Below are 21,947 nucleotides of genomic sequence, written 5' to 3' on the forward strand. Positions count from 1 at the left end.
CCCTCTCCATGTTCATCTCTCTGCCTCTTTCGTCTTCAAAGCAATGACGCCTCAACTAAAAAGTTTTGGGGATATGTTTTGCCTGGATTCCTGCTGCCAGATTCCTGTGGGTATGACTCACTAAACTGAATCAGACTGCTGGAGCCCACTTGGATTGGGACTAAAGGCTATTCTGGTAGACCACTATGCGCATATGCATATATACATGCGCGTGGGGGGGGGGGGGTTACACTGCAAACCAATAAGAAAGGATAACTTTGGATACGTTTGAAAAAGCAGGAAGTAGTGTCTATAGTTTCTCATGAAATAGTAGCCCGTGTGTAGTTCCTGCTGAAGGGTGTGTCTGTGTGTGCGTGTGTGTGTGCGCAGTAAAATAGGAGGTCTTCAGGAAAACTAAACCAAGTGGCCCCACCCTTCTGCTCAACGCTGTCACCCTACCTCACACTCCTTTAAAACAGCGGTAAACCCAACATACCGGATTCGTTACCACGCTAACTAATGACGGATCTCCTGCGACTTCGTCTCCAAGCTGCATTGCGGACATCTCTTTGAAATCACACGGGACGATCCTGCCGCTTCAAAACCAGAAGTGCCAGCCACAGGCATCGGGTTGTGTGTGTGTGTGTGTGCGCGCGTGTGTGTGTTTCCACAGCAGTTTAATTGCCCGACTTCGCTCTCTGTGTGCAGCGTATTTTCGTTCTCAGTTCAACAATGTATACAGGCGTGAGGAAGCTGTTTTTTTCGGACTGCCAGTGCGCCGAAGATGCGTCGAAAGTGTACGATGATCTGTTTGTCAAGCTGGACACCAACAAGGATGGGAAAGTGGATGTGGCCGAGCTGAAGGCAGGCCTGGCTGCGATGGGCATCAAAAGTGGGAAAGGAGCCGCTCAGGTAGAGACCTGAATGCAGTAAACTATCGCTTAAAGGCCTCTTAGGGAGGGACTGTTTGTTATGTTTATTATGTAGTACTGCATTCCTGAAGGAGCTGGTCTGGCTGCACATTTTAATTACTCTGCATTGACCTTAAATAACTTGAACAATCAAGTACACGCTTCTGGGAGAGTATCTAGTATCTATACTGTCCCAGAGTACAGTTTTAAGATGCATGGTACTCAATTGTGTGTTTAACTTTAGGTCTGCAGCTAAACAATATGTTCATTATGGTTCATATTTTGATTATGCTTTAGTTTTAATAGAGTAGTCTTCTAGTGGGCACAATATCCGGGATTACCTCAAATAAATCCATAAAGTTTTTGTGACATGTTTTCCCCTGATAGTGAAACAAAATAAATCATATTTGGTTTCTCTACAAACAATAATAACAGTGTGAGGCTGGTAAAGAGCAGATGAAGAAAAGGTGCACCAGAATGAATTAAACGGTCTCAATTCAATCTGTAGGTGCAGGTGAGCTTTTATTGTGGGTTGGATTTGAAGAGGAAGGTCCCACCTTTGCTGATCAGATACTCACATTCCCCACACTCATCAGTGAGTCTAATAGCCTTCAGAGTATGAGTCAGGAAAAAACGTTAGGACGGGTCACTGATTCCAGGTGTTGTAAAAAACGATAACGCTAATAGCCATGCACACTGGCTGCTTTTTCAAGCGCCTCATTCGGTCAGATGTGTCTGTCATTCATCTCTTGAAGCTTTTTTCTTTCCAGTAATTAATTTCCAAGTGGATTGCACCCATGTGGCACCACTGAGGTCCAGGTTTAGATAGATAGATACTTTATTCATCTCCAAGGGGCAATTAGTTTCTCACAGTAGAAGCAACTTACATAGAAGAGAAGACACAAAAAAGACATCAGAAAAAAATATCAGGAATGCAAAATACTCAATATATACAACAAAACAGCAGAGCGTATTAATTTAGGAAATTAAACAATAAAGAAAGTGCAAAAATGCAAAGTATGTGCAGTGTATATACGTATGTACAGTAACTAACTAAACAACAAAAGTGATGCAAGGGATGTTGATGTTGAGTCAATTGACGGAGGATCTGGGCAGAGATAACTTATTATACAGTCTAATAGCAGGGGGCAGGAATGTTCTCCTGTATCGGTCCTTGTGACAGCGGTTTATGTTTATCCTCTGATCCACAGATCATACAAGAGGCTTTTTTCCAAAAAACTCTTGCACCGCCCAGTGAGGGTCAGACAGCCAACAGACGATCAGACTCTATGACGTGAGGAAAGTGGATTACTAATATTCTGTGTTTTCTTTAGAAAATAATTTCCTCTGGAGACCAGGACAAAGACGACGGGCTCGACTTCAACGAGTTCTCCAAGTATCTGAGGGAACATGAAAAGAAGTTACGACTTACCTTCAAGAGCTTGGACAAAAACAATGATGGTATGCTGTAACTAATCTAGTAAATGTGCCTTATTTACCGAAATGGTCAAACTAAATACTGAGAATTCTACCTGTGCTTTTATATTTTCCAACAGGTCGAGTGGACTTTATGGAGATAAAGCAGTCGCTTGCCGATCTGGGAATGGACATCAGCAAAGAGGAGGCACAGAAGATCCTTCAGAGGTACGACTGCTTGTTTTGGAGCTGCGATCCATTGAGGAAGATCACTCTGCAGTGCTTGGTGTGCTGTAAAGAAAATAAAAACCTTCAACTAAAAGTGAAAGAGATCTGTTATGGGGGGGAACCAGTGTGAGGGACTGATAACCAGGGCGGTCTGTAACTTGGCTCTGTGCTGACGGAGCCACTTGATAAAGGGCTGCATGGCGTCTGACGTCTGGAGATTTAATCCCAACATGTAGGAATGAGATCATTACTCCCAGGTCTGAGCCTAACTCCGCCCACTGCATCATTTAGAAGAAGAAACAATTTAGTTGGTGGAGTAAAATGAATTAATACAATTAATATGAATGTAATGACAGATTAGTCCCAGCCGGTCCACCCTGCGTCAGCATTGCAAGTTGAGGGCAGAGTTAAACCCAGCAGATGATGCGTTGAGCCATTTTCAACCCATGCAGAGCCGATAAGAACTGTCAATAAACAGCAGCATTGTTGTGTTTCATAGTCATATATTTTAGTTTACAGATAGAAATACAGCAACCAAGTTTTAAGTGTGCAGCACACCTTAAATGGGAGAGAGTTTTTTCCAAGGTTTGAGTACAAAACAAATGGTTTTGGTCAGCTTGGTGACTTTGGTTGAGATTCATGTAAATGAAAAGTCATGTTGATACTGTGGTTATCATTGCCTTTTTTTGAAATGCAACGTTTCTGATGCAATCACAGTTTTTGTATTTCTAATATTCACTTCCCTGCTGTTTGTACTTAACTAACATGCCTGTGCAGATCAACGGCCCACAGGCTTTCTCCACTAGTTACGGGATCAGTTTATACATTCTGTAGTTGTGAAATAACTACCAACTTTAAATTATGCACATTAGGAAATCTTCATGAACATCTAAATCTTCATTTTAATTAACAATTTTACCAAGATGACATTTTCAACACAAATATTAATCATTTAGTTACCAAATAACAATAAAATAATGACAAATAGTGTTAGTGATATAGTTTAATATCTTTCAGTGATAAAAACATGAACTGGTTTTACTATCAAGTTTTAGTTATTAAATACAGACCTCTAATAATTAATAACAATCATTTCAGCCAGCTCAATTTATAAAACTAGATTAAAAACGTTATTTTCCCACAAGCAATATCCGTTATCAGTATTGTTAACATATTACTAGTCTATCCATAATAATTGCACCCACGTAGTGCTCATTGACTGAAGTGATTTCCTGCCTTGTTGTTTGGATTAGAGGGAGAAGGCACCGGCACATCTAAACAAGTGGAGGAAGAAACGGTTCAGGTGTAGTCTCTTTTATTAAAGTGTACAAAGGCGGCACACGTTTTGCTCCTGCTTTCCTCTTGACATAAGGACATTAACATTCAGGCTACTGTTATCTTCCACGTCCTTTGTTAAAAATGTAAATTTAAAGACAATATTTATAGTACTTAAAGTTTACTCAAGGTTCTGGCATCACTTTAACCAAATAAAAAACCATAGTAATGTGGTAAATATTGGTTCCCGAAACCTCATGTCGTTGTTTGCTCTGCTAGTCTCTACCTCTCTACCTCTACCAGGTTCATGCAGTGAGCTCTAGGTGTTCTGTATCTGCATAAAATATATGTTCTGTATTTGCATAAACAAAGCTGGAAGCAGTAGATGTACAGGAGCATGCGCGATAGAGAGACCAGAGGTGTCAAAAGTATTCACATTCATTACTCAAGTAGAAGTATAGACACTAGGGTTTAAAAATACTTCTGTAAAAGTTGAAGTATCAACTCAAGCTTTTTACTTAAGTAAAAGTGTAAAAGTACTGGTTTAAAAACTACTTAAAAGTATAAAAGTAAAAGTAATGTAAGGGAATGTTTTTTTCCATTAAGGACAAACTCTTAAGCCTCTCAGGGGCCTATAGTGCACTACCCCACCTCCCCAAAACAATCATTTTTATAAAGGCCATAATGACTATAATGTTTTAAAATGTTATGTTGAAAAATGTAGGATGCACTAGGCTACCCGTTTCAGCTGCATACATGCCCATTTAAAATGATCACATTTTATTACAATGCAAATACATTAAAGTACCATATGTGTACTACTGAGCATTAACATGTGTTTCATGGAGCGGAAGACATGATAACTAGTTGCCTATAAGTATTGTAATAGTGCAAAATAGGCGGCGACTCCGACACAAACACTTAAAGCTGTGATTCTCAAACTTTTTCTGTAAATAACATAATTGTGTGACTCATCTGTGCTTTTATAAATAACAGAATAAAGAAAATTGCAATCACTTTCAAGTAAATTAGATTGCCCCATCAGACAATGTTTTGTGTAAGTTCTATCTGTGCAAAAAAATACTCATATTTAGTTACTACTAACAATAAGCTTTTAATTTTTTTTGCCAAACAAAACAGAATGAGTGCAGATATGTGAACCATCACGTTGTATCAGTATTAGTGGCTGCAGTGAACTGCTTTCCTCGACACATATGTTATAAACGGGGTTGTAGATTTGATACGGCCTCTCTCAATTCATGCTCAATATTGAGCTTAGATCTGTTTTTTTATTTTGAGAAATGCAACAGCAAGAAAAGACGAGCTCACGGAGCTCACGGCGTCGCGTCAAATCGCGCATGCGCAAGCGTAACCTGTTAACGGCGTACCGTAACCGTTTACCCGAAAGTACAGGCATTTGTCCATGTATTTATTAATGACTTAGTTTTATATCCGTACGGTGTACTTTGTACTTTTGTAATATGTGAAGCCAGCAGCTCATTGTTGGTAGAAGACACGAGCACCGTGGCTCGTTTCACCTGGAGCAGGAGAGCCGCTCCGGGTTCAGAGAGCTGCTCTGGTGCGAGGAGAACTCCGCTGCTCCTCACAGGAGAGCTGCTGTTGCATCTTCACCCTAGGAACGCAGATATAGCGGTCTGGCTGTGTGCTCAGCGCTCACCTGTGTGTGCGCGCACGTATCTGTGGGCAACGGGGCGGAGAGGTTTTGTGTGTGTGTGTGTGTGTGTGTGTGTGTGTGTGTGTGTGTGTGTGTGTGTGTGTGTGTGTGTGTGTGTGTGTGTGTGTGTGTGTGTGTGTGTGTGTGTGTGTGTGTGTGTGTGTGTGTGTGTTTTTGAACGATGACAAGCCGGAGTGAAAACAAACCAAAATGAAATAGTAACGAGGCTATTTTTAAAATGTAGGGAGTAGAAAGTACATATATTTGCGTGAAAATGTAAGAAGTAGAAGTAAAAAGTCGTCTGAAAAATAAATACTCCAGTAAAGTATAGATACCCAACATTTCTACTTAAGTAAGGTAACGAAGTATTTGTACTTCGTTACTTGACATTCTGAGAGAGACCTATAAGAGAACTAAAGCAGGATGTGCATGATCGTGACTCAGGTTTGTTCTGAAAACCACAGAGAGTAATTGATGTGTGTCAGCCAACCAAGCGGACAAGAAGGAAGGAAACAAACAGAAGATGAACATTTAGAGCAGACGAGGACAGAGAATGAATGACAAGAGACATGTGGTTTCCTTACTTTCATCAATTTGTTTCAAAGTATAAAAAAATAAGCTTGGAAATAAATCAGTTACTCCATTTCTGTTTGTTGTTTTCAGACACTGCACCTAAGGTTGCCCAAAAGTTTGTTACTGTTATAATTGTCGGCGGTTTGAATGATAACTTGTGACCTACTTCTTGTTTGCATGCTCCCTCACCACTACTGTTGCCATTAGTCATCTGTCTGTCTGTCTGTCTCTCTCTCTCTCTCTCTCTCTCTCTCTCTCTCTCTCTCTCTCTCTCTCTCTCTCTCTCTCTCTCTCTCTCTCTCTCTCTCTCTCTCTCAACAGCGAATGGGATTTGGAATAGTGTATCAGCATTGTTCCTTACACAGCGAGACATTTGTTTTGGTGGAGAGCTTCATCATGTGACGTGAAGATAAATTTGGACTTTTATCTTACCTTCTCAAATATGAAATATCAAAACATGTATTGGTGCCTGATATTTCATTTATTGTGTTCCTTGTTTGTTTTCGATCAATTATTACCCGTTAAAGATTCCGGAAAGCAGATTGATCTGTTGCTTCAACGCCTGGTTACACATAACTGTCCATTCTTGTTTTGCTCAGTGTTCATTGAAAAATGCTACATTTGTTTTAGTGCCTTGCAATTTGTCGCTGAACCCCACATGTATCTCTCTCTCTGTTCCCGTCGGCTCTCTTCCCCACTTTATTTAATGAAATTGGCCAAACTAATTTAGAAAGAAATGAAAAATCTGTACGTTTAGGTCAGTTAAACATTCACATCTAAAATTAGATAATTTATTGTCCAACCCTAGTTTTCCCTCTAAAACTGAAATACAAAAATAACAAGTCACTTTTGCACATAGGAGCTAATAAGTGGGCCCAGTTACTTGAGTCCTAATTTGACCGTTTATTATTATTAATCCTCTGTCTTTCCTTGTACAGCATCGATGTGGATGGCACCATGACTTTAGACTGGAATGAATGGAGGGAGCACTTCCTGTTCAACACAGCCACCAACCTGCAAGAGATTATCCGCTACTGGAAGCACTCCACGGTAATGTGTGTGTGTGTGTGTGTGTGTGTGTGTGTGTGTGTGTGTGTGTGTGCGTGTGCGTCAAAAGAATGATGGAGACAAAAGAAAACACGTTTAACTGACTATGTTGCCAAAGTAAGATCTGTTGTGGACCAAACTTTAAAGCTTCAAAATATTTAAGCTCATTGTTAATGTCTCTTCTGGTTTGAATTGATGGAGCTGGTTAATGTTGTGTTTCCTGTGTAAGATAAGTAAGCATGTTACTGGTGTCAGGACCAGTCTGAGCAGGAAAACTAAAGCACAAGTTAGAAATTGCATTTAAATAATAATGGAAGAGACGTAGAAGCCAAACACTTAACCTTCTTCATGTTCTTTGGCTGTCCCAAAAAAAGAAGATTGACTGCTTGGGAAAAGAGGAACACAATATTTTTCAAGTCAATTTATTTATGACACAAAGTGAGATCCTTCTGTTCCCGTTTTAGAATTTTTTTTAGTAAAAATTGTTGACAAACATCAATATCAAACACAATATTTTGCACCATAACTGTTTGCAACAAATAATATTCAAATCCCAGCATTTAAACTGAAATGGCACATGTAGACAGTTGGCTTTATAGAAATATACTTGACTCTGGTTGCATGACAGAGACACAGATAAACTCTAGTCAATGGCTAATCTCTCACATCCGCTGCCTCTGTTCACTGGCGCAAAATCAGAGGTCAAACAAACCTGTGGCGGCTAAAGTGAGCTGACTAAGCTAATTTCAGAGGGATTAGTTTGTCAGTGGGACGTAGACAGGTCACTGAGGGAGGAAGTGACTCTAGAGGACAGGACGGGAGCGAGGTCTGTGCCTGGAGCAGTGCTCGGTAACGTCTATGGAAGTGATATAGCTTCCCACCGTCTCCAGTATTCACGTCGATGGTTACCGGCCACTCTGAATTCAGGGGTTCTCCACTCGCTCTGGATTGGATCGGCAGACCCTTGACATCTGACTGGCCTCTTATGTTAAGGATCCTGATCTGTCTGAGAAATAGAGTTCAGGAGGGAGTTCGTACAGCACTGGGACTATATTGCACTGGATCGGCGGCTTTATCAAAGGCCTGGGATAGCCATGGCGCTGCTGCACCCTCAGCAGCAGCAGCAGGGAAACTGGTTTTTCGTCGACTTGGAGGATGATGGAGGGCTCTATGAGGTGGAGGTGGACATGGTGGGTTTGGGTATTTATCCTCACAGTCCAGGTTGTTGTCTGGTCATGAATGAAAACTTGGTTTTATGCATCTGCTTTGCTGATTTTTGTCAGGAAATTGACCCATAAGTTACAAGAAATTGCAGAAATTATGTTTTTTGTAATTAGGAAATAAGTCTTGTCATTATTTACTTTGTCCACTAGAGAGCGCTTACACGTTGGTTTTTCAACTGTAAAATGCCCCATACATACACTACACATCGTTGACGCAATTCTATATTAACACAACTTTAAGGGGTTTCTTTACTTATACTATCTCAAATCCTTCCTTAGTTCTTTAGCTTGTATATAGTTTTTCGCATCTTTAAATGAGCTTCTCTGATGCACTCCAATACAACATCTAATGCTGAGTTTTTGTTGAGACTGTGAGACGAAGGTATTCAGGAGCAGTTTCAAAGCATTTTTTAAAGGGGTTTCTTAATATTTTTTCACTCCATTAAATCGCCACATATCTGACAGTCTCAGTTAAACAGAACCCCAAAGCTTGTATTCCTTGCTTGTTTATTACATTGTACAGATGTTCGTGTTGGTTTATCCTGCGTCTATCGTCCAACAGATTTCACTCCATTTCCAGTCTCGCCCTCAAAAAGTCAAATTTCTGATTTGACAGAAAATTCTCTCGCACCAGAAGTCCGGGCACGAGACAATATCTTACTCGAGAGGAATCATCAATGCAAGCCTTCATATCACATTATGATTGATATATGATTATGATGATCTAACTGAACTGTGTAAACTATATTGCAGTAGGAAGTGAGAAATAACTACATTTGATTTGATGTTGTGGTATTAAACAACCAGTTTCATAAAGTGCCACACAATTATATATTTGATCTCGCAGCTTGAACGTGTAGCTATGTAAGACTTTGGACAGGGACATTCTGTTTTCCCAGTCCTAATTAAGTTGAGGGCGGCGAAGCAGCTAATCGTGCTGTTTTGAAGCCATGTGATTAAGCTCTTTTTTTTATATATTGTTATTGCTTCTATTATTTCTGTTTTTACCATGCAAAGTGCCTTTTAGTAGCTTTTATTTAAGCGCTATTATTATTATTATTATTATTATTATTAATAATAATATTATTCTTATTAATTTTATGAAAATGTATATAAAAAGCAGACCTCCATGGGCTTGAAATTATATTTGAAGCGATACAAAGCTCTAGTGAAATTCAGAGGTCTGTGTTGGCAGCCCACTCATGTTCTGGCTCTGAAATGTTGATGTTCCTTGCTAGAAACTAGACGCAATATCTTTCAGTATTTCAAATCAGTCTCTGACTGTGATTTCCACATATATCGTGCTGTGTGTAGACGCTGGACATCGGGGACAGCCTCTCCATCCCAGATGAGTTCACCGAGGAGGAGAAGACAACCGGCATTTGGTGGAAGCAGCTGTCAGCGGGGGCCATGGCCGGCGCCGTGTCCCGCACAGGAACCGCCCCGCTGGACAGGATGAAGGTGTTCATGCAGGTGTGTACACATTTTGTATTAGGGGTCTGTCATACCTTTTGATACCTGCTGTCATATGTTCTTAGTAAATCATTGTTTTGATAATATATATTCATATTATATATCTTATCAAATGTTATATTTGTTGAATGTTTTTAATGAAAGGCAGCGTGACTTTCAAACCAAACTAAAACATGGTTTAGTTAAAGCAGAGTATTCACGTAACACTGGTATTGTGCATATAATAATATGCTGTATCATGTAATATCATAATTCCAATAGAATGTGGAGAAGCTGTTACAATGGATAATGTGGTAAAGGGGAAAATAATTTAGGTGGTTAACCTGTTTGTAATTGTATTTATTGGAGCCTAATTGCTGCACAAATACAAATGCACTTACTTATTAAAGTAATGATTTACAATGCAGGATTTTCTATACACAGGTGCATTCGTCCAAGAGCAACAAAATCAGCCTGGTTGGTGGTTTTAAGCAGATGGTAAAAGAAGGAGGCTTGGCGTCTCTGTGGAGAGGAAACGGCATCAACGTACTGAAGATTGCCCCTGAGACGGCCATTAAATTTATGGCCTATGAGCAGGTACGGATTGCAGTATACACTGTCATAATATTGGCATAGAAAAATGTATACTGACACCCCGAGATGCAATTTCAGCTAAAGTGTATTACTACTGACACTAACGGTCCTCAAGCGTCCTTCAGTTGCTCCCTTGTCACTGTGTTTCATTAGTACAAGAAGATGCTGTCCAGTGAACCAGGAAAGGTCAAGACCCACGAGAGGTTCATGGCTGGATCACTGGCTGGAGCCACAGCACAAACCGTCATCTACCCCATGGAGGTGAGCTGAGGTGGAGACACCTCCAGGTCTATCTGTGCTGTTGGTTTGTTTCATGGCATCAGGTTGTCTGGTCTCCATTAATTGTCCTGTGAACATAATGTTTTACCCTAAATCAATCTAAATCCTGCCTCTTTCAATCTAACCGGGAAATGAAGGGCAAAGTAAAAAGATGTGAGCGACTTTACAGAGGTTAATGCAGATTCCCTTTTCCCCTTGATTCAAAATATTTTTTCAAAATGGTTAAGCTTCAATCAGACAGAAGTGCTGTCAGGTGAAGAACCGCTTCTTTGCCCCTGCAGGTGATGAAAACCCGCCTGACCCTGAGGAAGACCGGACAGTACTCGGGAATGCTCGACTGTGCCAAGCAAATCGTGAAGAAGGAGGGAGTGAAGGCATTTTACAAAGGCTACGTCCCCAATCTTCTGGGCATCATCCCCTACGCTGGCATAGACCTGGCCGTGTACGAGGTACGTGGAAAAATGGAAACGCAAAGCTCCGCTTCCATATGCAACATCACCTGTCTGTAAAAGCCGTGAAGGATTTCCACTTGGTATGTTTTACTGTCCCTTTTTTGATTCTGTGAAATATATAACTAATACTCCTTTCTCACACATACAAACACTTCTATATCCTTACCAGAGCTTGAAGAACCTATGGTTGTCCCACTACGCTAAAGACTCAGCCAACCCTGGCATCCTGGTGCTGCTTGGCTGTGGTACTCTCTCCAGCACGTGTGGCCAGCTGACCAGCTACCCGCTGGCTCTGATCCGCACCCGGATGCAGGCACAAGGTGCAGAGAACCGAGATCCACTCGAGACGCTGTCAACTTTGAATTTAGCGCATTGCTCCCATGATCTTATCCAGAAGGATTTACACTAAATATAATACTTAATTAGATAAATAACCACTGCACGACTGTAGCTAAAGTATAGATTGAGTTGACATTGAAATCCCTTTGGCATTACCTGGGTGGTCACTCAGGGTCAAAAAAAGAATTGTACATTCAATTAAAGCACTGACATCATTATCTGACACTGGTATCTCTACTTTGTTTCTCAGCTTCTCTTGAGGGCGCAGAGCAGCTGCCCATGAATCTGATGGTGAAGAAGATCTTGCAAAAGGAAGGCTTCTTCGGACTTTACCGTGGCATCCTGCCCAATTTCATGAAGGTCATACCGGCTGTCAGCATCAGCTACGTGGTGTATGAGAACATGAGGGATGGTTTGGGTATTCAAAAGTAGGCAGCAGGGTCGTCTGTGACCGTCTGTGTCCGTGGGAGTGATAAGCAGGATTCTTTTTATTATTATTTCAAAACATGTCACTTCTAACATATTAGGGAAACTGTCATGTAAAGAGCTTGTTTACCTGTTGGTCACCAAAGACTCAAAGCACTGCAGATGGAGTAATTGCAGGACCTTTCTTCAGAATTCACAAAGGATAAATAATGATTTATAAGACATAGATTCAAGTGCACCGTCAGTCTTGGATCAACCGATTTTCAGTTTAGCTTTATACACGGTTTACCAAAATATTGTGTAATATTGTGCGAGTGGGGATCTGTTTCACCAAGAAATGAGGAAACTTTTGAAGTGCAATACTGTATTTACACTTTGGTGATTGACATTCTGGTATGTTTGAGACGGTTATGTCCTTTCATGGAAAGGATTTGTTCAAGCCTGGTTACTGGGAGTCATGTGCCTTGTGTGCTTTTTCATAGACATCTATGGACCTCACACTTTATTTGCCTTTCTATCCAACATGTGGTTCATTAGATGCTGGTGTTTACAGAAATAAAGACATTTGAATACAAAAGAGAAACGTTTTCAGTGCATTTGTTTTCAGCTTACTGCGACTGAAATGTAACCTTTGATGTCGGTCATAAATGTTTGGCACAACATATCTGTTGAATTGGAAAACTTGCACTGCAACCAGTTGTATTGTAAACTGAGACAAGCGTTCATTCACGCCTTGAGTGTTGCGCAATGTGATGGTGTGCATTTGACCCGAGGCTTTAAGCACAGATTACTCCACTTTAGATCTTTTGTAATACCCTTTTTCTCAGCGATGTCAATACTCCTGACTTCAGCTGTCTGAACCTGGCCGCATAAAGACAACGTGGCTCTGCTAATTTGTAGCATTGAACTAAAGGAGGAACTGAAGGAAAATTTAGATGCTTAATAATTTCTTCTTGGTTACAGCTTTTAAACTTAGTTTTGTACTTTCTCACATAAAAAAAAAAAAAAAAAAAATCAAAGACCTCTGGGTTATGCATAGAAAAAAATTGTCTGACAGTATTTATGCTGAATGACGAGAGCATTTATTTGATATTCATTGAGCAAGAACTCCCATTTTCAGTCTATTTTTCTTTAGTTCTTCTAATGTGTGGCATTCATAATTCTGAATCTGGAAACTCCCAGTGGTTGCGTCAAATCACTGAACAAAAAGTATTTCATCAGAATAATTTGAAAGATGGACCACAGAGGCTTTAAAGTGGGGCCCTGAAGAGGAAGCATGCTGTCCTGAGAATGGGATTATACTGTCATTGCTTCCTGTTCCTTATTCTCTTCTACTTTTACAGAAGCCAGTTTTTGCTATGATCTATAAAATAAACAACTTCTATAAAAATAAAACACACAGAACATGATTAGACAGACCTGTCATTAAGACAGAAGAGATGAAGACAAGTCTAATACCAATCATATTTTTTTTCACACACACACACTATTTATTCTGACAATAGCTTCTTTTCCGGGTATATTCCATTAATTAAGAGGGTACCAACGAGAGAAAAAAACGCCACACCGGTCAGGATGGAGCGAAGGGCTTTGAACCAGCTGGGGTAAGTGGGCAGCAGAGACAGATCATAATGCAGCGAGATTCCTAGTCCCATAATAATCATGGTGGTTGCTGGAACAATGCTGTCGCTCATCAGCATGGCCACGCAGGCTAACAGGGAGGGAACCACACTGTTGGCCAGATTGATCCAGTCAGGTTTGGCTGGGCTGCTCTCAGGAAGAGCAAATCCCCAGCGAGCTCCACCCAGGAAGGAAACAATTGAGGCGCTGTAAGCTAACTGAGCATAGGCCAACTCTGGGAAGTAGCTCTCAGTCACAGCCATGAGCAGAGTGGGGGCGATGAAGGGGATTAGTCCTGCAAACCCAAGGTACAGGGCTGGTTTGGGACTTTTCCACAAGTCCTTCATGTCATAGCGCAACAGATCCAGCTCTCTGGGAGGTTCAAGCTTCGGTCGCTTCTTCTGCCTCACAGCAGAGGAGTGGAAATGTTGATTCCTCACTAAAAATGGAGCCGCACTAATCTGGTTCCTCTGGAGGAGAGCAGTCCTCACGAAACTGAGGACAGCAGGAGGTCTTCCTCGCCCGTCGTCCCTTTCTGAAACCGGCAGCCTCGGGCTCAGGGCTGATGTCCAGCATCTTTGTGAAGGACCTGCCCAATGCCACACCTACAGACAAGACATTCATATCCGAATTTAAAATACATTTATTTTTTTAAATTATATATTATTAGAAATATAAGCAAAAGAGCTTTTGAAGAAACAAAAATCACAAATAGTGTGCGTTACCTTCTGGGCTGGAAGGGTGCTTTTTCTAAATACAACAGAGATCATCATCTGAAAACAAAACACATTCAAGATGTCAGTCAAAAGAAGAAGAAAAGAGCAAATTAAATTAAGACTAAAAAACAATAACATTTAAAATAGATTAGTGGTGCAACCGATGGTTATTTTAAGAGCAATACATTTACAATACAAATGTAACGATTGAGCACACTTGCTGCTTCATGAAGCCTCGTTAAAGTGAACCGACACAACAACATTGTTAGCACTAACTAACCGAGTTAACGGGTGACGTCACACACCGAAGGCTTCTCGCTGCTTGGATTACAATATGAACGTGCAGCCTGAAACACGGACACCATTGTTACCTCTGTCTCAAGTTGAAAACATCATATTTCACAGGTTATTTAGCAGCGCTCAGGGTCACCCGGTCGGTAGTGGCGAAACACGTTGGTACGCGGTTTATTTCTTCCGTGTTCGCCAAGAGGTGTCCTGCATCTATAGTTCCACTGCAACACAGTGAGATCAAAACATAAAATAAAAACGTATCATTTAACTGTAGCGAGTATAACAAAACAGAAATTAAAGTTGCAGTACATTCACAATGTATTTGGACACCTTCACCTTTTTTCACCTTTTCTTATGTTCCATTCACAGTGTTGTCCCTCAGACATAGCTGCGTTGTCTTGGCTGTGTCTGTGCTTAGGGTCCTGGTCCGGTTGGAAGGTGGACCTACCCGAGCTCCAGGCCAGCTCTGGATGTAAGCAGCATTTTAGCAGTTTAAAGTGGAGCTAATGGTAATGACATTATATTGTTTGCTTTAATAGAAGACAACTATCTGAAGTGGAACATAAATTACAGTATCTTGTAAATTGTGTGTAAAGTATTGTCAAGACATAAAGAAACACTAGAAAACAGCAACAGAACAGACAGCAGATATTTCTAACTGTGGAGGTGTGCAGTCCTTTTTAGGAATAGTAGATGTGAACGTATAAACATTTTTTAGATTTTGCTAGAGGTTATTTTTGCCTAAAGACAATGCCCTGGATTAACCAGTCAACCTACGTTCCAGCTGTAATGTAGCTCCCTGCAGCGACAACAAGCTTCAAGCAGTCAAAATGGCACCGGTTCCCAGTGTGTCTGCTCCACCTTAGGGCCAGTGTGAGGAGCTCAGGAGGGAAATCGGAGGAGAACCACTGTTAAATATCGTTAGTCAAGGCAGTGCTCCTATCTGCAAGGAAGCCACAGGTGAAACCCACGATTATGATGGAGGGATTATATTACTTTAGTAATTTTGAAAGTAATATAGTTTATATACCACCACACTGACCAGAGTTGCTTTTTCTCCTGCAGGTCCCTTAACAGTTTAAATTCTCTCTCTCTCTCTCACTCTCTCCTCGTGATCTTTTTTCCTGAGGGAGAGCTGTGTATCTTTTTTCTTTTATTATAACAATCCAACCATCATGAAATTAAAGTTTGAAAAGGAGTTGTAGGCCTGTCCTGGCTTTACCATCTTTCTCACGTATGTATGATGAATGTATGATTCAAATATCTGGAAACAGGCAGGGAACACGTGTCTGCCCTAATACAATGATTCATAATTCAGTGACATGCTGGCTGTCATCATCTAAGGCCAGGTCTGGGTAACTGTAGGAAAGAAAGTTTCAAATGTCACTGTGTTATGTCAAATTATGTCAAATTGGCTCCAGGTTAGGCCCAGTTTGTGGGTCTTCATATTCCAATTAACCGACATAATTAGTTTTGTCTGCTATATCATGAATAATCCTAACAAAAAGAATGGAATTAGATCAGTCATTCACAGATATGAATGTGTTACTAAAGATATCTTTAGTAACACATCAGACAAGTGAATGCCTCATGAGAAGGCCTATATTATGTCAATCTGTGCAAAAGAGAAGTGAAGCAATGACATCCATTCCTACACTGACTATACAATGTAAATTTTGCCCATGGCACAACTAAAGAAAACATCTTCATAACACATTGCTCAAAACGGATCATTGATAACAGCTGTACTGAAGTTTGTTGCAGCAGCATTTTTGCGATAAAAGCATTCTAATAATTGTTTTGCCAGATATCAGACAGAACTGTTGGCTGTTATGCTTAACAAATGTGAGACTTTATTGATGCTGTAGTAGTGTAGATACTCGTAGGTTCATCTCTATGACTTTTTTACCCCTGGCAGACTCCTGCTTACAACACCACAATGGCCAGCAGGGAGCAGTCATGCTTTTTTTCTAAAAGGTTGTTTTATAACAGGTTGTTGCCTTTGTTTAAGTTTGTCTGGATAAGAAAAGAAAAAGAACATTTAAAACAAGAGCTTGATTTTATTCTGTTTTATGCTCCCATCTGCTTTAGATACCAACAATATGATCTTTATTGACTGAATTTGCTGAATGGGCAAAAACTGATTACAAAATATATAGCAGGAGGAAAATCATTAAGTACAGTAGTGTTGTATAAGTTAGTCATCAATGTTAGCTAAAGAGTTAATGATAAACAATTTCAATTAGAGCTCTGTCATTTCACCAGTGTTGTTACTACATGCAATGTAATCAATGAACTCTTATGCAAAAACTTAGAGCTGTGGCATGAAGCAAGGCACCAATGTCATCACCTATAAACAGAATAAATACAAGAAGCTGCAGACTGCTGACTCTCACAGCTGTAGGAAGAGCTCAGACGGCTCCATCGCTCTGAAAGACAAACATAACATGATCAACATTTTCATTACTCTCTCTTACTTAACACCAATATTTAAGATGTAACCGGCTAAATAAAGCATTGGATCCCAGTCAGCTATCTTCCGTTCACCAACCAAGTAACAAATCTGTAATTAAATGCTCATACAATTAAAATTATTATTATTATTATTATTATTATTATTATTATTACTGGCAAATATCCGGATATGTGTATTACCAGGTAAGGATGTTTTTGTTATACTTCCTGATCCTCACACATCAACAAGTCTATTGTTTTATTTTCTTCTTTTCCTTGATTTAACCAAGTTACGGTATAATTGAATTGCAGATGCCAGCAGAAATTGGTGTTACAAAGAGAACATGATCTATTATGTTCTCTGTGTTTCTTTTATGTCTGTGATTTTAGAGCTTTTCAGTGACTGAATGGACTATTGCTACAGTTTTACAGAAATTCAAAATAGATCGCTAAATAGATAATTAGTAACAACAATAATACTAATAATTATCATCATAGTAATACAATAAATAATTGTAGATTTCTCTTAAAATGTATCCAATTCTTCTCACAAATTGACTCGACTGAACACATCCTATCTCACTATACTGACCCCTCCACAGCAGTCCCCACACAGACATCCCAGCAGGCCGTTCACCACCTGCACAGCACACAGTGCCATCTGGATCAAACCCATGACCAGCAGCACGGAGAACAGAGAGAGATGCCAGGACACCACGCCGGCCGGCTCTAAGCAAACCGTTGACCAGGAACTTTTGTTGGACAGGTAGTCACTGGAGAGGGAGGGTAAAGCAGAGACAGCAGGTTTTTATCTGTAGACACTGTAATTCTGAAGAGCAGGTTAATAAGTGAGCGAGCTCAATGTTTTACAGCCACGTTAATAGCCTGCTGTTAATTATATTTTATGTTAAGAGTGAACTACAGCAGAGGTGGCACCAACAAAAACCGATTGTATTCTTCAAGTGAGTTTGGTTTATCAAAAACACAAACATATTTAGAGTGAAACTTTATTATTTATCTTGAAAATAGTCATTTGAAAAATAATCTGTACATCTTTGGATGTTAAAATGCTCTTCTTCTTTTTTTCCTTTCATACCCACAACCAATCTGTTAAAGAAATAGCAAGTATGCTTGTTTATTTTTTTGCCTTGAGTGAAATGAGAGGATCAATACCACGAAATATCAGCAAAAAGCAAGCTTATTTCCCAAATGTCCAACTATTCTTTTAAAAAACTAGTCGTAATAAAAATAAAAAATAAATCATACCTTTGACAAATAATATGATTTAATTCCAAACAACTGAATAAATGGGTTACATTTTTCAATAAAAGAAACCACATGCACATATTTAGTGATTATGCAGGTAATTTAGAAGAAGATTTAACCTTTAATACTTAATTTAAATTGTGTTTCTCACCCATTTGAGAAGGGAGAGCCCCATTGCTTTTCTGTGCCGTTAATGTTAACCACACACTGCGGTCCGTGGTTTATGGCCACAGCAGAAACTATAACTGAGTAACCAGCCCCCACAACTCCCACAGCTGCAAACAGTATGGAACTCAGCATCTAGAGAGAGAGAGAGAAATTATTGGGAATCAATACTTTAGAAATCTTGGGTTTATCTTCTGTGACTACAATGAAGTTGTTATCTCAGTAGAGAGAGCAGGCTGAGGGTCACGGACAGAATTACTGAGGTGTGTGTGTGTGTGTTTGTGTGTGTGGTAATCTGATAGACTTTTGTTTGCTAATTCTTTCCTGCGCCCCACATACGCTCACACACCTCATTCCTAAAGTATCGATCAGTATGTGTGTCTGAACCGCAACAATAGCGGCTATGTGTGATAAAGTCATGTGAAACTCCCATAGGAGGAATTTCTTCAAAATCTATTCAATTTTGGTGTGAATGTATTGTGCATTTATTGCAATGTAAATTATGGAGGGTGTGTACATAGTGTTTATTTTACAAATGATTAATAAACCTTACAGTTGACATACTGTAGATCCACTGTAGAAGTTCAAATGAAATAAACCCCCTGCAAGCTTTAATGCCCTATTCTCTCTCTTTAATAAATTAATTCCATCTATTAATTTTTTCGCTGGGCCATTCATGAGGTTCATATGTTCCTTTGTACGTATTCCTAAAATAAAATAAAAAGGCAGAATATATAAGTTGTGTTTGGTCTTCTTTCTGCTGAAGTTATAGACGTCCGCTTGCGGCGAGCACAGCTGAGAATATAATGTATGTAATATAAAGTCATAAATGTGGAGCAAATTAAAAAAAGTTGATCATTCACAAAAACCCTTACATAAAAAAATAAATGTTGTGTTCATATAATACTATTTCATAATCCGATTCCCCAGATTTGATTGGATCAGATGTTGTTTTTTTGTAGTTTTTTTTTATTCAAATTGAACTCCAATTAATGGCGAGGACTTAAAATAGCAAGTTATTGCCATTCACATTATATTCTATTGGTTGGACATATCCAATACCACTTTGAAACAAGTAAGAGGACAAATAGATCACCGGTCACTCCAATTCATTCTGTTTCAGCAACACATCTGGGAAAACGCCTGTTCTTTTTCTTGCTGCAGGCGTCATCCTCTGGATGCTTTTGTAAAGGATCTATATTGAAAAATGGCTTTCTGGGTCCTTGATTGTCACGTGATTTGCGCTTAATATTGTGGCCACTACACCAACAATAGGCTGTTTTTATAGACCTTTTCCACTGAGGACATGTCCCAGTAAAGCGGAAGTGTAAAATAATAAAGTTAATGATGGCTGAATTCCAGTTAACTGCTTCAGTTTCAGCGTTGTGATATATTGTGCATGACAACAACTGCAGTTGCTGTTTGGCTAACTTCTTTAAATTGATGTTTTATTGACCTCCATGTAAATATGTGTGTGTGTGTGTGTGTGTGTGTGTGTGTGTGTGTGTGTGTGTGTGTGTGTGTGTGTGTGTGTGTGTGTCTGTGTTTGCAATTAATTTTATTATTCTCGTCCTGGATCTTCACATAACTTTGACAAACCAGATCTGTGAATAATAATTTAATTATGTTGAGAAGTTCAACTGTGAAATATCTCCTCACCGCAAATCTCCGACCACAGCTTTCGTTGCCACAGCAACCGCAGCAGTCATTGTTCTTCAGACCCAGGAAGACCAGAGCCGGGAAGATCATCTGTTACACACACACACATACACACACATACACACACACACACACACACACACACACACACACACACACGCACGCACACACGCACACGCACACCCGCACAGAGGAAGATGATGGCTGATATGTTCCTCTGTATGCAGGTCCAGGAGGAAATTGAACTGCCCACCACAGTCATTAAGATATTAAGTTTTAAATAACTAGTTCATTAACTTGCCATTCATTAACTCTGCACCAATGTTCACCAGGATTGTGATGATGATTTTCATCAGGATAATTTGAAAGGTTCTAAAATCACACGTAGTTCATAGATTCTTTACAAAGCTTTTTTATGATAATATTGTGTTGTGTTTTTCCAACATACAACTAACTGTATGTGTAGGCCTACATTTTAGATCTGAATGGATCTGTTAATTCATTATTTTATCTCAGGTACAAAAATGCTAAACATCCATCATTCCATTCTTAAATGTTAGGATTTGCTTTTGTTCTCTCTTTATTATAGAAATCTGAATAGAACTAATGTTCAGGACTAATGATCAGGCAAAACAAGGATTCAAAAGCCATCACCTTTGGATCTGAAATATTAAAAGAACATGTTCTTCTAATTTTTTTCATCCTTTTATAGACCAAACATGTTTTTGATTAAGGATAAAGATAACTGTACCCTAAAGTTTCAACATTACAAAAACATCAGGAGAATTCAATAAAGTTGTCTTCAGTTCTGACAAAAAGCATGCTGATATTAGACGGTGTGCATTCTCGTTCCTGGATTTGATCGGCTATTAATGTCAGTGTTGTAATTTTAACGTACTCACCAACACTCCAGATCCAAGAATGCCTCCAGAGTACCAGACTAGCTTTGTGATGTGTTCGCTCTCCACAGATTCCCCCCCGGGGAAGAAGAGCAGGATGTTACACAGCACACACACGATCGCCAGGGGCATCAGACTGATCCCCAGACACTTGGCAAAGCCGCCTGAACACATCTTGACGCTGGTGCTTCAACCTCTCCAAGTAACAACTCTGAAAGTGTCTCAAAACCACACTAATGGTTATAAAATGAAAATATTAAAACTGCTGCTTTCCAACACTACCAAACAAGTTCTCCTTCCACCTCTACAGCTTAGTTGTTTCTTCAAAAGGCTCGGTCCACCTGACTGAATCTTCTGAGTGAACCCGTCTGCCTTGTGCTGTTGCTTATTTGGTTGATGCTATATTTGAGCCTTTATAGCCCACATCAACCTCACTGCTTCACTTTTATAGCAGTTGCCTGCAATATAGCAGGACGACACACACACGTACAAACACACATGCACACGCTTTACTGCATGCAAACACACACACATTAAATGTGGGATCACCCATGTGTGCACACGGACACACCGCTGGAGACACAGTGGTTAATGTTCTACTAGTGTTTTGTGCTCATGGAGACAGAAGAGGAAGCGACAGACAGTTGGTCGATACAGCAGAGCCCTCATGGCTGATCTGCACAACTGTTTAGTGAGAAACAGACTTCTTCATTCGGACTGTCTCATCTGTAAAGTTCTGTAATGACATCATCATTTATCATCAGTAATGTTTCATCAAGGCTACAGTATGTGAGAAATCTAAGAGTGAAATAGTGTGATTTTGAGCAATCATCACAATAAAACTGGGCTAATCAGGTAATAGGTTTCACCTGGTGCATTGCAATGAACTTGAATTAGCCAGTTCTCCGTGCGATCGGCGCGCAATGCATGCTGGTTAGATTTGTGTCCGATTTGCTCCCGACTTGCTCTGACGTCATGCACACGTGGTCCACGATACTCTCACGAGAT

General features: G+C 39.9%; 3 protein-coding genes across 3 annotated transcripts; 1 reads left to right on the top strand and 2 right to left on the bottom strand.

Annotated features, from left to right (window-relative positions):
- The first annotated feature begins 506 nt into the window (after nucleotides 1-506).
- Nucleotides 507-12,434, top strand: LOC306739102 (mitochondrial adenyl nucleotide antiporter SLC25A24-like). Its single transcript, XM_079221054.1, has 10 exons — nucleotides 507-891; nucleotides 2,225-2,351; nucleotides 2,447-2,534; nucleotides 6,996-7,107; nucleotides 9,642-9,800; nucleotides 10,224-10,376; nucleotides 10,527-10,634; nucleotides 10,934-11,101; nucleotides 11,274-11,424; nucleotides 11,694-12,434. Exons 1-10 carry the CDS (start codon nucleotides 712-714, stop codon nucleotides 11,873-11,875), a joined length of 1,428 nt encoding a protein of 475 aa, XP_079077180.1. The 5' UTR covers nucleotides 507-711; the 3' UTR covers nucleotides 11,876-12,434.
- Nucleotides 12,435-12,916: 482 nt separating this feature from the next.
- LOC306739200 (transmembrane protein 69-like) lies at nucleotides 12,917-14,857 on the bottom strand. Its single transcript, XM_079221167.1, has 4 exons — nucleotides 14,843-14,857; nucleotides 14,577-14,717; nucleotides 14,215-14,262; nucleotides 12,917-14,094 (listed from the first exon to the last, which is right to left on the bottom strand). Exons 3-4 carry the CDS (start codon nucleotides 14,260-14,262, stop codon nucleotides 13,360-13,362), a joined length of 783 nt encoding a protein of 260 aa, XP_079077293.1. The 5' UTR covers nucleotides 14,577-14,717; nucleotides 14,843-14,857; the 3' UTR covers nucleotides 12,917-13,359.
- A 1,960-nt stretch (nucleotides 14,858-16,817) lies between these two features.
- Nucleotides 16,818-21,113, bottom strand: tm4sf4 (transmembrane 4 L six family member 4; the record flags this gene model as incomplete). Its single annotated transcript, XM_079221425.1, has 5 exons — nucleotides 16,818-16,925; nucleotides 17,543-17,723; nucleotides 18,368-18,516; nucleotides 20,041-20,130; nucleotides 20,943-21,113. 5 exons carry the CDS (start codon nucleotides 21,111-21,113, stop codon nucleotides 16,908-16,910), a joined length of 609 nt encoding a protein of 202 aa, XP_079077551.1. The 3' UTR covers nucleotides 16,818-16,907.
- Nucleotides 21,114-21,947: the final 834 nt, after the last annotated feature.

Source organism: Taurulus bubalis (genome assembly GCF_910589615.1).
Source record: "Taurulus bubalis genome assembly, chromosome: 7".
Lineage (NCBI taxonomy): Eukaryota > Metazoa > Chordata > Actinopteri > Perciformes > Cottidae > Taurulus > Taurulus bubalis.